Source organism: Convolutriloba macropyga, chromosome 14 (assembly GCF_964194025.1).
Source record: "Convolutriloba macropyga chromosome 14, txConMacr16.3, whole genome shotgun sequence".
NCBI classification, from domain to species: domain Eukaryota; kingdom Metazoa; phylum Xenacoelomorpha; order Acoela; family Convolutidae; genus Convolutriloba; species Convolutriloba macropyga.
The window spans coordinates 3,014,957-3,030,685 of NC_134481.1; the positions used below are offsets into that span (position 1 = coordinate 3,014,957).

At 33.1% G+C, this 15,729-nt stretch overlaps 1 protein-coding gene across 7 annotated transcripts in view; it reads right to left on the minus strand.

Annotated features, from left to right (window-relative positions):
* Positions 1–3,173: 3,173 nt before the first annotated feature.
* Positions 3,174–15,729, minus strand: part of LOC142353722 (uncharacterized) — a 39,747-nt gene continuing 27,191 nt past the window's right edge. For all 7 annotated transcript variants that reach the window (XM_075406058.1, XM_075406057.1, XM_075406062.1 and 4 more), the window contains 5 exons: positions 11,074–11,172; positions 5,550–5,612; positions 4,713–4,800; positions 4,202–4,405; positions 3,174–3,666 (listed from right to left, as the gene is read on the minus strand). In XM_075406058.1, coding sequence (XP_075262173.1) covers positions 3,350–3,666; positions 4,202–4,405; positions 4,713–4,800; positions 5,550–5,612; positions 11,074–11,172 — 771 coding nt within the window. In that variant the 3' untranslated portion in view covers positions 3,174–3,349. The remainder of the gene's footprint in view (positions 3,667–4,201; positions 4,406–4,712; positions 4,801–5,549; positions 5,613–11,073; positions 11,173–15,729) is intronic.

Below are 15,729 nucleotides of genomic sequence, written 5' to 3' on the forward strand. Positions count from 1 at the left end.
ATTACTAGCAATGCTTTTAGTCAAATCTTGTTGCGATAACAGTTCGAGGGCGCAAATAATGTGCACCCACTTAGCTGGAGGCCCAGGCGGAAAAGATCCATCCGGCAATGACTAGTACAACAATAATTAAGCGCTTATCCATCAATTTGTTCGTGACCCATTTTTGAGATAAAGAAGACAGTTCTTTTTCAACCAAATTCTGTTTTTCAACCCACATGTCTTGCAAAAGTGCATAATGGTCTCAACGACTTTTTAAGTCAAGCAGGTTATTTAAAATAGTTTTGTACTTTTTGGCATTTCCGTTTTCAGAAAAGATTTGATAGAGGTGAATACGTCAGAAAAAATCAGTAACAGAAAAATGAAAGTGATGTCGATAAATTTTTGTCAAAACAATTTCATAGCAAGTACACATTACTTCACCCTCAAGTTCAATCATGTACACGAAAACCCTTTTAAAATAAAATCGCGAATCGGTATTACGATCAAAATATTGCATTGCTATGAGAACTTAGACGGAGAATTTTTTGTTTTTTTTTGAAAAAATGAGGGAGAATTTTTAACAGAAAATCAGCTCAATGAATTCACTTGCTCAATAGAATATGTGTCAAATCACATTTACTTAATGTTGACAGACGTTAAGGCTAAATCAATTTTGATTGATACAGAATAAACTTAAAAATAATGATTAATAGCAACTGATAAACATCAATTTTCATTGAGAAAAGTTAATCTAATGGCTTTCAACTGCTTTAGACACAGCAAAAGACCCAGACGGAAAATAGCAAACAAGAATAAACTGAAAACATGTAAACTTGATCTGAAAACATGAAAAAATTAGATATCATTAATAGATTTTTTGTTTCAAAAGGAAACAGTTTCTGGGAAGTTAGCTTCGTGTGCCTTACAATTAGTCTGTGTGGCCACATATTATTTCAAAATTTTTTATACTGATCGACTAAAATCGAGTTTTTTGGCAAGATATGACAACAGGTAAAATTTTTTGCTAGAAAACAATTTTGTTTTTACAAAACCGTGAGCTGGTTTGGTGATAAAATCGAACTTGTTTTTCAAACAGAGAAGATTTTCTACTTTCGTACCAAATAAATTAGCTAAATAGTTAGAAGTTGAAATAGATATACAATATTTGAAAAAAAATGGATGCCTTATAGAACAGTGAAGACCGCAATATTTTAATAATCTAGTTTTGTAATTTGACCTTTTATTCAGTGATAACTTTAAAAATTACTTCGGCCATTTTTGTATGTCGCAGCCTATACATCGGTAGCTATTGAAAAAAACTAAATTTGAGAAAATGACGCCAAAACAAAGCAATCAAATGGAATTCAGATGTTGGGCATCATCAAAAACAAAAATTCCTATGAAAAAATTCTAGAATGATGAATTGAAAGGAATTAGAGTTTAAAGTTTATCCCACTCCTCATATGCAAACAAAATTCGCTAGCTTCTGCTAGAGGAGTTATTTAAGTAATTTTTAACTAGTATCGTCTATTTTCATTGGTTAAATGATTTCCTGAAGAACAATATACAAAAATTGACGGAAATGAGTTAGCATCATAAACTCTGGTGTTTGAATGCATACTTTAAGTTAATACTGTAAAACTTTCCGTGATCGTTTTTCAACGCGTGGAATGTCGTAGACTCGACACGAGTAACAAGAATTTTAGTATTTGAAAAATTTACTTGAAAATGGCCTAAATGTACAAACTTTCACAGGTACTCATAGTCCGTCTGAGTAAGAAAACTTACAGATCCTTCAGGATATCGATTGGCTGATATGGGTTGTTTTACACATTAGGTTTGAGCGAATTGTTTCCTTTGCGGTATACGGCAAAAACTAGTGCAAATTTCTGTACTTAACATTGTCTTCCTTATTTGAAAATTTGTCTTTGATATCTATAGGGATGATTGTCAAGTTGCTTTATGGAAATCATTAATAGCCGCACTTGTCGTTAGCCGAAATAGCCGAAATCATTAAGGCCGAACTTGTCGTCTGAATTTATGTCTTGTGTAAAATGATAATAAGTTCGTGGTATGAGCAACATTGCAGCAACCATTGGGTTCAAATTGGAGGCTTTTATTAAATAATATCACTTCACCAACATCAAGTAAAAGGTTATTTTAAATTTTGAAGTTCAACTTTAACTCCTATGTTCTCAACTTCGCAATATATTACAGCATTTATCTAGCATCACCTATTTTCTTACCAAAATGATTATATGAAAAGCAATATACAAAGTGACGGCAATCAGTTAGCATCACTAACTTTGTTGTGTGAGAGCTAGGTTCACAAATAAATAAACAATTTGGCCTTTAGGTAGTTAAACGGTTATTGCTTTAAAATTGATAGCGTTCCTGTTATCATTTGCTCGATTGTTTTTCATTGCGTTGAAATTATTGAATGAAGGTATTGATTGAATTAGTCGCAGTGATTTCTTTCTTCTTATGATAAGTGCTGAATCGTTTCTACACTAATACTTCAACTAATTGAGATGGAATTGCATTTGATAAGGATGATTTATACGTATTTCATAAAATGTAAAACAAAATATGGAAAACAGTAAAAATTGTCTTAAGTTGAGTTCGCGCATTAGGTACATCTTACAAAATGAAAAGCAAAAAATTTGAAGTTTTTGCATTTTAATTTTTAATACCTTTTTTTCAAATCTGTTTCAAGTCACGAATTTCATTACAATCCTCTTAAAATTGACGAGCAAGTCGTTCTGGTTTTTTAAAGCCACAATTTTAACAGGTTCTTTTTGAGAACAGACGAACCCTTAGAACTTATTAAGGCTATCAATTAATTCAGTAAGTGATTTGAGGGAAAAAATTCTCACATTTCAACTTTGCTTCAATTTTTTTAAAAGGAGTTTTTTAGACAACTAGAATAATTTCTCGGCCATCCTTTCAGTTTGAAGATTAACGGTAAGTGTTAAAAGTATTAAGCTTCAATTAAAAGCTACTTGTTTTATATTGTTCCCAAGAAACTCTAATCCATATCTTATATTCGACATTGAAAACAGCTTTGCTGTCTTGCTCTCTGAAATTTTATCACAAATAAATTACGTTTGTTATTGACACGACATTAACTGTTGAAATATTGAATCCAGCTCGTCTTAAATACTCCAGTTAGAATTTTAATATTGAAAAAAATCTTTGAATGAAACATCGAGCAGAGTTAATTACCATTTTTACACTATTCGAAATTCAGGCTTTTACATTGATGATTTGAGGGATGAATTATTTCACATTTATTAATTAAGCTAACAAAAATATTAAAATTTTAAATACTCTGTACATATAATCAAATAGATCAATTTTTTTATTTTATTTAAACTGCTGATATTTCTGAAAGCCGACCATTCGAATTGTTTCTGTTCATATGAGCACCCCTATTATTTTCACTTGACCTTGACTGGTTGTGATAACATGAGCCGTTGACCTCGTTTGACCTCGAATAGTGACCGCTGTGACTTCTGTTACTAGCGCCGTTTGCACTGTGTTGACCTCTATGACCTGCAGAGGGCGCTTGGGGTGGTGATCGATGGCTTGGAGGGGGCGGCTGGGTTTGAGGGGGAGCAGAATAGGTTAAAGGCGGAGCGCTGGGCTCTGCTGAATAGGGTGGGGGTAGTGGAGTTGAGGCTGGCTCTGAAAAAAAATCAAAGATTAATATTATTAGCGTATTCTTTGAAAATTGGAAAAATTTTGCTTAACCATTTTTTGGTGTCATTTTTTCGTTTCATTGGCGATATTATGTGAACGGACAACGTAAAAGGAAAATTTACTGAGAATAGCGGGTTTTTCGCTTGGTCAATATTTTGGGTGAATTTTGGGCTTAAGCAATTAAACCTACTTTTGATAAACACACTGTTCATTTAAACTTTTTTTTTGTTTCACAAACAAAATTGTATTTCCCTTTAAGAAAATCTTTAAGAAAACTATTTGTTCTTTTCGACAAAATAATTGAACTTTTCTCTGTTTTTAAGCACAAGTATTCAGTTTTTATAATCATATCGTTGCCAAGAACTATTGTGATTATATCGTCGAAAAAAAAACAAAATACTTTTTGAAGATTCGAATAAAAGGAACGACTTAAGCTTTCTATGACAAATTTATCCAATTAATGAACGTGAAAATGGATTAGTTTTTGTTATTTGTCATAAACTGTAGTTCATTAACTAACCATATGGTGGCAAGGGTGGTTGAAATGGGTGGTCGGGGTGGGTTGCTGATGAGTCATAGTGGGTTGAGACTCTGATTGTGGGTTGCTGATTGGAGAGATTAGAGGGAAGATTAGTAGTTGAGGAAGAGGAATTGACCAGGTGTGACTGCTGTTGCAGGTACATGTCTCGACCAGCATTTCCTTGATGAGGAGCTGAGGAAGTACCTTAACAAAATTTGCAACCTTGTGTAAAAATTGTAAATATATCTATTGACTTTTTCCATGAAATTGAACTTGATACAGAGACCTTTCTAAAACATTCTAGATATTGAAAATCTTGAAAAAGATCGAAACTTTCTGTCAAGTTCTTGAAACAGCATAAATTCCCATAACGTAATTTATAGAGATCAATTACGACTTTTCAAATACCACTTGGAAATATCTTGATAATAGTCGAACTAACATGTTGTGAGTACAAAATTATTTAATGGCTGTAATTTGAAGATGATCATTGTATAAGGAGGGTGGTTACCTTGAAAGAAGTCGTGGTCATTGAAAGTCATGCTTGATTTCCGTCTGTGTCTCTTTCTGTATCGAATCACAACCAACACACAATACGCCTTAAAACACACAAACACTTTCACTATAGTTGACATATATTAAATCTAAAATTCTATCGTTGTTACCTTGTTTTTTAGTTAAGCTTCTATCAGTTTTTTTTTGTTCCCAGACTTCAGAAAATATTTAAAAAATATGCGGAAAAAGTACACTGTAATTTTGGAGAATAATTCAAATATTTATAGAGGAGGTTAATTAGGTTAAAAGCAGAATTTAAGAATGAGGCAATCGAGCTACCAATCATGATCGTATATTTATCTGACATTAAAAGTAGGTTATCCTTTTTTTTTAGCTTATTGGTAATTTTGAAACTCGTTTTTGGCGTCCTGAAAGACCCAAAGTAATGGTACAAAGAAACACGGGTGACAAGACTTCGAATAATCAAGTTTTAATAAAAAAAAGTTTACAAAAATAAAAGTTAAAAAAAGGTTAAAATTTGATTAAAAAAATATAACTGAAATTTTTTGAAAAAAATTATCAATTCATCTTTTAGTGCGGTGGTTAATTTTAAACTTGGTTTAGAGTCTTTGTTAAACTCTGTACACAAAATGCCTTTCATGATGAACTTAGGCAACCTCTCTTTCCATCTTTTTATAATTTAATCACAGATATTGATTGGGCAAACCGAAATTTATAAAATTGGTTGAAATTGGTTAAATAAATTCACATTTAATAACAATCTTTTATGTTCTAATGTTATTATTTTTAAAATTTATAATTTATTCTTAAAACAGGTTTGAGATTTGTTTACCCATAGAAAGTAGAATCCGAACACGAGCACCAGAATGATGACACAGGCCGCCTTGCTCGTCACCTAAACAAACAAACAAACAAACAAACAAACAAACAAACAACATCTCAACTCAGAATGAATAAAAATAATTCCATGATCAGAATTCTCTTATGATGTCTATCTCAATCAACTACTGTTAGCTATCATTTCACAAGGAGCAGAGTATCAGTTGGAACAAAATGCACCTTTTGAGCCTAAAACTCAAAAAAAAACTGAGAGCCATTCAAAGCTTGTTGGGAGCTAATCTAGTAATCCGATCATCTTGCCGTTTGATCATGCTCACTCGATTTTAGGAAAAACCTAAAAATTTGGAGTTAACCAGTTTTTGAATGGTGAAAACCCAGGCCTAGACCTCGAAAAGACTTTAAAAGTCTAGTAGGGGGGCCAATATTGACTATAATAACGCGGTCGAGCTTCCTAGTTAAAGTCGAGCTGATTTCTTTTCATGGGTCGAGCTTAAGTCTTTTCATAACAAAGAAACATTAGTCTTTCCTTAAGTCTATTTTTTTCAAAATACGATATTTTTCATTTTCTTGCTTTTGTAGACACAGAAGCAGAACCGGAGCAAGATTAAATAGTTTTGCACGAGAGCAGTCCAACTTAAGAAACAGTTGGAAAACTGCCATAAGATAAAGAGATATGGCAGCTCGAGAATATTACCACATTACTTGATTCAATGAAACCAGCTAGCTTAAATGTATTGATCCTAGTCCCATTAGCCATGAAAAAATTTCGGCGTTATTTAGTTTGTTTTCCCTTCCAAATTTATGAACTATCTTTTTTTAAAAATAATGCAGGTTTTTGAGGGATTTGTGGTTCTTCTGAATCGCAAAAAACGAAGGAGTATACACGCTGACTACGTTATACGCACTATTGCACGCAAAATTTCAATGGCAAAAAAGCAGACTTATGAAAAGACCAATGATGGACCCATGAAAAGACTTTAACTCGACCTTGTTTGAAAACATTGGGTCGAGCTTAAGTCCAGCCCAAATTTTTGGTCAACCCAAGGCTTTTTGTAAACATTTGGGTCTAGCTAAAGTCTTTTGCAAAAAATTTTAGTCGAGCTAAAGTCCAGAATGTCTTTAAGTCCAGCTATAATCTTTTCATAGCTCAAATTAGTCGAGTATGTTCTTTTCATAGTGCATTTTGGCCGAGCATTGTTTTTTCATAAGTCTTATTAGATAAAAACTTAAAGACTTCTTTAAAAAATAGCTACTGATGCTACTAGCATCGAAATTATTCAAATACACCGAATCGAATAAGAGTTTTAAATTCAAATAAAAAATTGGTAGTGACTTAAAAATAAAGAAGCGGATAATTTTCAATTAAGAACCACCATTACACATACCTCAAAAAAGTATGACAAATAGACAGTGCTTCTTTTTAATTGCAAATAAAGTAAAGACTAGCAAAATATAAATTGTTCGTTATTCAATACAAAAAACAGCCTTCAATAGGGAGAAAAGTCATAGCAGTCACGGAATATAAAAACTAAGGCAGATAATTAGGGATTGTTTTCCAAACTAGTGTCAAGTTGAACTCAATGAATTCAATAGCAGATAAGATAAGCTAAAATTTTTCCATAGGCATGTTTCTTTCTTTACAATACAACCAGTAATATTTGTTTTAAAATTGAGTCAATGAACAACAGTGAAGAGATGAGTATAGTTTCTTGAAGAGACACGATAATTACTCGAAGAGAGCATCAGCTTTTAGCAAAATGATAATTTCAAACAAAACTTTTTTTCTCTCAAATGAATTTCCATTGCGCTTCAATTATAAACTGTTACTTTGAGAAATTAAAAGTTCTTTAAATTTGCGAGTGCCAACAATAAACTAAACAAATGTTTTTTGCATAGTTTTCTCCTAAAGGTGAGTTGGAAAAAACTTGCGTTAATTTTTGTTCAAAGATACTTTAAAAGTGAGTTTTTTGTGCAGCTATCAGGTCTCAAAGACAAAATTTTTTGACTTCATATTGGAAAAAATTCTCACGTTTACATTATGTCAAGTTATTCGTTAAAAACTAGAAAATTAATTTTTTTTTTGCTTTTTAAAGTTTTGGTATCCTTCAATTTACCTTGTAAATGACTGCTGGTAGAAATTTTTAATAAGGAAAACTGTTTAATTTATGCATGGTGCGGTAATAAAACATTAGTAAGGAGCCCATTTACCGTATTAAAAGAAAATTGGTGAAAACTCAAATTTTTCCTATCCCCTATACTTTACAAAAATAAACTCTGGTTCAAATAGAAGTTAACAGATACTAACTTTCTGAAAAGAAAATTAGCACGAGTAATTAACAGTTTCGCATAACAAGATTGTCATAGACCTGTACGGCTTCAAAATTGCGTAAAATTTTTTCAAATCAAATGTGATGGACTTTTAAATTTTTCTTTAAAAAGTTGTCAGAACAAAATACCCGACGCCAAAACACCTAATGTGGCAAAAACCCAAAATAAACACAATATTTTATTCTAACGTTGAAATTAACATAATGATTATGCAGCGTAAAATTTATTTAATGTATTAGGCCACACCTCGCGGGCCGTGGCCACGCCTCAGCGGCCCGAGGGACTTGATATAGAACTATCACAACCGAATATTGGATTGGACTATCAGTTTAATTGTGAGAAAACATGCTTGTAATACCAAGTGCTAATTTGTAATCGGATTATTGAACAAAAAAGATCAAATAAATTAAATTGGGTATAATGACGTTGGGTATTTTGGCACATTGGGTATATTGGCATTGGGTATTTTGTCATGCAACCCTTTGAAAGTTAATGGTGAAGACATTTTTTGGGTATTTTCCGATTTCTGATCTAAATCTTGGCGCGTGCGTCTGGGAGATGCATATAATATGCCCCTATTAAGCAATCACAAACTCAAAAAATCCAATTTTCTAGCAACATCCTGTGAGTATATAAAATTTGTATCTTTCTCCCTTGTTGGACACAAATGGAAAAGATCCAAAAAATTTATCAGGCAGAAAACACTAAAAAGCTTGCAATCACTTAACTGCTAAAGGACTACTTTATGATTTTGGTTATGTGAAATACAGAGCAATTAATCATTTTCTAAGAAAAGCTGAGAATAAGAGAAAAGAAAAGAAAAGGAAAAAGATAAGACAAAATTGTGATAAAATGATATACAGTTAGCAGTTGGCGTGTCTGTGTGTGTCAATATAGTTGTGAGTGATGTTTATTTCAGATAATTCTACAATTCTTAATATATGAATTGCAGTAACTGCAAAAATTATAATAATACTCAAATTAACATCCCCCTTTCCCCATACCCAACCCACCCCTCCCCATCCAAACCCTACAACAAACCCCCACCCCTCTCGTCCTCCCTAGCTCTTTCTGATGATGTGATCTATGCCAAACTGATAGTTACCAGAGAAAAAATAGCTAAATTTGCACTAACTAAGACGACTATTTTGTTTGTTGGCAGCTAGGCTCAATTGGACTCAAATTCTGAACTTCATCATATTTTATTTAACTCCTGGTTAGAAATTAACTCTCGTAGTTGTGCGTGAGTGTTTATTTGAGACTTTCATCTCTTAACTCATTTCGGATCTAAGCCGCTGCATCTGTTATCATACCATTTTGAGAAAATTTTGCAGCAGAGAACTAACCCCCACCCCAGTGTTTCTTAAGTCCCCCCGTTACAAATTATAGGTTGTTATATAGCACGTTACTGTGTGAAAAATTAATACGTGCCTCTGGGGGGCGGGGGGCGTAAAAATATAAGCCCACTAAGCTGGGGGCCAAAACAGAATAGATCGAAATTAAATTATAACTCCTTATGAAAATTCGCTGAGAAGTACTGAACTAACGCTATTCAGAACTGAAATTGAATTTCATTTTGAATCAACGCCCCGGCTTGCGATGTTTATGGCCAGAATGAGTACTTTATCAGTGGGAAGGGTGGGGGAGGGGAAAGGGAGAGGGGGGGGGGGAGGTTGCAAGAAATCATATTCTGCTTACCATTGTGGCCTAATGAAAAGGAAGAAAAAGTGAAGTCTGTACTTTAACAGTTACTGAGCTATTCAGAAAGGAGGCTTAATTGTAGTTTTGGGCTGAACTAACTTTGGTTCTTATATAATACTCAACTTCAACAATTTTCAACCAAATTCGTCCTTAAACTGGGTTTAACTCCTATTGGATCTTTTCCGCTAGCGCCCCCCAGTAAATTAGGGACCCCCCATTTGTATATGTTTAAACATTATGAATGCATTTGAGTTATTACGTAGGCATACGTGTGAATAGGCATTTAGAAAAAAATATTAGAGCGGAGGTTTGAAAATAATATGTGTACAGTAATAAGTCACTGCATATAATGTTAACATCAACCAAAAAATTATTCTAATTGCATTTTCAGTAATTACGAGCTTTATTTTACTACTATTATTTTCTTATAAATTGTTACATGTATGATTGTTAATGTATTATACCAGGAACCATATTTTGAAAATAAATAACTTTTCAGAAGGAGGCAACATATTAATTTTTTTTGGGGGGGGGGGGGGGGGGGGGTGCCTAAATTTCGGTTATTTAGGACTGAGGGGGAGGGGGTTCGCTAGCGAAAAAGGTCCCTTGTATTGAGTGAAAGGTCTAGGAATACATATAATTGTCTTTTTTGAAACATAGTAGCTCATGCGTTGACCTTCTCACATTGATAATGGGTATATATACAGCTGATTTTTAAGCCTTTTTTAATCCCCAAAATCAAATCACCATCTTGATCTAATAATCAGATCTCTCCTGTAAATTTCTAAATTCTGCTGTAACATATCATTTTTCTCCTTCTCTCATTTTTGAGAAATTAATTTTTTTACTTAGCTAAAAACGCTTTTTATTCCGCTTGCGAAAATCCATAAGGTGCAGCAAAATTAGATGTTTTCCTGACTACATGATAATCCTAAAATACGAAATTTTAAGCAGTTGTAAGAATGCGATCAATTCTTTTTCCCGCAATAAATGTCTCATGATTTGATTCGAACATGGGTAAAAGGGTTAAAAACCTTAAGTATGATGCTCGGTTTTGAAAAGTGCGAATAATATAAGTGAGGGCAGGAAAGAGGAAAGAGGGGGACTGCTGTTGATGTATTAGTTGCAGTGTTAACTGGAAGACAGATTTTTTTATTGCTAAGCTTAACTCAAATTTCATGTTTATCTGGCTCATTTTCATCACAGAGTTCCAAGTGAGACGAAAAAATCTTGAAATTTAAAAAATCTTGATACAATCGTGATAAATAATCCCAAGTTTTTTAAGACATCCCCAAAACAGCAAAATATGAATAATCTTGAAAATGATCATGAAGCTAATCTTCAAGACGATCATAAAGATGATCTTGAAGATTATCTTGGGGATATTGAAAATATACATAAGGTTTTGTTGTTCTGAATTTATTGTGTCCTTTTTACTGTGTGTGTTGTGCTGTATTGTGGAATTGTGCGTTTGTTTGTTTGTTTACCTTCCAGACTTTAGTGATGAATAGAAGTGAGCTGATGAGGTTGAATATGATGCATGGGATGCTGACACAGATCCAGGGGACCAGATACTCCGGCCGTCTCTGAAACAACAACACCCTCACTCATCAAAACAAAATCCTCTAATACTCAATGTTATCAATCAATATCGATAACTCTTTTGGTGCTAATTTATTGCCCCTTAATCATGGAAAATCCGATCAATTGTACAAAATGGTTCAAAATTCACAACATTGTCTCATCAATAAGTATAAGTTACGTGACTCTGCTTGAAGTCACTGAAATCTTCTGGTCTGTCGTTTATCAAAACCGCGAAGCAGTTCGAAATATCAGAATTTCGAAATGACTTCTGCAGAGTCGCGCAATCTTTAATTATTGTATTTAATTATCTATCACGAAACGTGCACGAAAATTCATGGAAGTCAACTTCTGGCTAAGTATATAGGAAATTTTGGCATTTTAAATTCTGGCACTGACAATTTTTTGCATTTTAGAATGTGCACATGAGTGTTTGAATAAGCAAGATTTGGGATCTATTTTGTTTCGGGCCCCAGTGTTTTTATGACCCCCAGTTACAAATTTTATGTTGTTATATAGCACGTTACTTTGTAAGAAAATAGCACGTGCGCCTGGGGGTCACAAAAGATTTATTGTTCCGACCCCTCTTGAGGGGGGGGGGGGGGGGGGGAGGAACTATATACTCAAATGGTTTTTTTTGTTCAGTCAATTTTGGCCGATCGATATATTCATCGTAGAGAGTTGAGACTGGTATCATAAGAAAGCGTGTGCAGCGTAGAATATGGAATTAAAAAGATTTTTTTGATTTTCGTTTCTGACAGGGAGATACCGAGGTTTAAACTTTCGAGGAGAAAATAGAGGGGATATCGAGGGGGATATGACAGTGAGATATCGAGGTTTAAACTGAGATATCGAGGAGAAAATAGAGGGAATTCCGTTGATTTTATTCACCTTTTTCCGGAATTTTTGACTAAAATTTCGCCACTGTTGATAAAATTTAATAAAATTTTTCAGGAAAATGTTGTTGATTTTGCGTTTAAAGACAAAATATATTGTCGGCTATTTTCATTGATTTTTTTGTCACAAATTCCGGCTAAATATTTTACAAAATTCAGACTTTTTCATCAAAAACCGCACGAAATAGGTTTCTTTAGTCCACTCTGATTAACTAAGGAGGGAGTGCACACCCAAACACCACCAATACAATCTTTGTAGACTGAAAAAGGGGCTAATTCCACTTCACTCTTCGTTGAGAGTGCTCTGTAAAGAAAACTTTGCCGTTTATTGCTAACTTTATTCGTTGATTATCAAAATTGCAGCATTTAATTTTGACTTTAACTAACAAAATATCTATATCAATGACATTCCAAAAAATAAATATTACAAATGAACAATCAACATTAGCAGGACTAGTTCTGTACCAATCTTGAACCGTTACAATCCAAAAATAATTCGAATTGTCGTCAGTCGGTTTTTTATAAAAAAAAATTGATCTTTTTATATTAATTAAATAACAGAACATTTCAAATCAAAGCTCACTAGTGATAGGTTCTATTGGCTTCTTAATTAGCTCGCAATTACTTTATCTAGTTGATTGCTTGAAAGCTTGTGGTCGTTTTGACTTTTAAAATTTAATTTTTAAATAAAAAATGGCTTATTGAATTTTGCCTCCATTTTTCTCTTAATTTGGCCAACTTGTAGCTTAATGTCAGCAATCAAAGAGTGCTCCTTCTTTCTGTTGAGTTCATATCTGGTCTTTATTGCGGTTTTACGCCTTAAGTTATAGTGTTCTGGCTTTGATACTAATAGATTTCACAATTTTTTTTTAATTTTTAGGTATTTGACCATTTTTCATGCTTTCTAGTTTTGTCAAATAATCAAGTTACTGTCAGTTCATACATCACATTTTTTGCGTTCAAAATAACGCACAATTGATAATATTAAATTCCTTAAAGATACAGATTGTGGTTCTTTACCGCTTCGATAGTACATTCTCGAAGAATTCAATTGAATTTTTTAATTTTGTCTTTAACTGTCGTTTTCACTTTGTCTTTTAGTCGTATTTAATTTCCTGTACAATGACCCGGTTTGATTGGTTTTTCCTGGAAGAGCAGATGAGCCGATGATCTGATAGTAGAGGATAGATAATGGCTTTCATGACTTTGAAAACAATTGTTTTCCAAAATGAAAAAAAAAAACATTTCAACTTCTTAATTTTGTTCCTTTTATTGTCTGTTTGTTACCTGTCTCGTTAATTAAAGTTAAAGATGATATCAATTTTGTCAAGGGAAGGTGTCAAAAGGGATTGATGTCACAAAATCTAATGTTTTTAAAGAATTCGTTATGACTTTACTGGCTTCGACACGGGTTTTTCACAAAAAGAAAGTAAAGTTGTTTTTGATTTTTGTCATATTTGACGTTCTTTTTGTAGACGTAAGACTTGTTCCGGATAATTGCAATTTTAGAGGGCTTCCTTTGGAAGATTAAACGAACGTATTCAATTTTTTCATTTTGTAATTAATGGCTTTCATGTCTTTGGAGTTAAATTTTTTTCGATAAAAACAAGTATTACATAATCTTTTTCGTCTAACTGTTGCTTATTTTCAATAATGAGCGGCCACATAATACATTATCGGTGTCTAAGGAAGGTGCTTTACGGCCTCCAAAGTATAGCTTTACGGCTTCCAAAGCATTTTCTGGGAAGTTTTATTTGATTTTTAGTTTGTTGTCTATTTGTTGTTCTTTTTGTAACTGCATAAGAATCGAATTCCAAGAGTTCTTAATTCCCGTATATAAAATCATTGGTAATTGTAAACCTATTGGATATCTTAGTTGATTCCTAATGGTTTTCAATACTTTGAAATAAAGTGTTTTTTTAAAAAAAAATCAGCGAGTTTTCTAACTTTAAAGTTTCTGTTCTTTTTTGTCTAATTGTTACCAAGCTTTATTATGAACTGGTGAATAGCCATTTTTTTCTGGTGAACTGAAAGTTATTTTGTTTATTTTCAGTTTTATCTGACGCTATTTTGACTTTGTTATTAAGTTTTGTTTTTTAAAACGGACATAAATTTTTTGATGTAATTAATGTTTGTTGTTGTTGTTTGATTTTGCCATTCGTCTTCGCTCTCTTTTTTAATATCGGCATATCTCATCAATCCAATTAATCATTTTTTACTCCACTGAGTTATTTACTTCGGAGGCTATCTTTTCGTTCATACACCAGTTTTTTTGTATACTTGAGTTTTTTGTGTTTTTCCATCTGTTCCTCATTTGGTAGACAATTATGCCAAAATTGTGGATGAGCGGGGTCGGAACTTTATGTGCAGTCGCACATTACCGAGCCGGCTTGTTATTACTAAACTGGGGGAAGGACGAAACAGAATAGATCCAAGATTTGCTAACAATAACCGATTCAAGGTATTTAATGCTGTTAGAGAAACGCATTTTTTCTTGGAAATAGGTTCATTTAACATCAACTGATACGCTCGACAAACTGGAACAGTTTCAATTTCAATTGCTGAAGGACCACAGATAAGGCGTTTTAGATGGCGCCAAAATTTGCTAATCTAAGATGGAGTGGTTTTGGAAGTCAGAACAGTTAGATACGGCTTTTTAATTCTTGATGATGTAAAAGTTTCCCTGATATTAGCAAAAGGCACAAGATGTGCTCCAAATGTTGTCTGATTCCTCACCAAAAATTCAAGGACAACGAAATATTGTCTTTTAGAGGAAGAATTTAGTGCCTTTATTAAATTACCTTTATTGTTATTTGCTAGATGCCCTCCCACTCGTTGAGAAAATTTTCATAGACTCAATTAGAATTAGGGGCTCCAATAAATTTTTCAGTTAAAAAATTGTTTGTTTGCTTTTGTCCGAAATTTTGTTTTTCTATGAAGTTCTATGAATACAACTTTCCTTTAATACTGAGTTCTCAAAACACAATGTTTCAAACTTGTATAAATTAGTTCTTTGAACTATAATTTCCCCATCTTTTCATGGCTTTTTCAAAAAGTCCAAGAAAATTCAATTCAATAGAAAGTGCTATAACTACAACTTTTCTTAGACGCCATAAAATGAAGTTGTATTTTTATGAATAGCTTTTTGAACAATGGGGTCATCCCAGGAACTCATATTACGAATACAAAATACAAGACAGATTTGCCGCAAAGTTTCAGCGATTCCGATTTTCTGGCCGAAGTTGACTTTTCCCATTAACTCTAATTGTTTCCAAGATTCGACTATGATTCAAAAAAGACTATAGGGGCAGACTCTACGGGGCTGCTCGACCATGAATAATAAACGCACTTGACCCCCTGCCCTCTTGCGCATTTTTAATTTTCTGATCATCGACGCACACCTCAACCTTGGAACTGCTTTACGAATTGTTCTTCTTGCTGATGAAATGAACAAACAGCACAAAGAGCATTTGTTCTCACAGTCATGGAACTAAAATTTTTATCAAAATCTGAACAGCAGTCAGCTTAAAACGATTCGGTTTGAACAATATAATCAGAAATTAATTCTGTTTTGTTTTGTCTGATTTAAGAAGCACTAAAATAAAGGCTACTTTTCCAAATTTTTTTTTTAAATTGGAAAAATATGTTTCATATTTTAATAAAAAA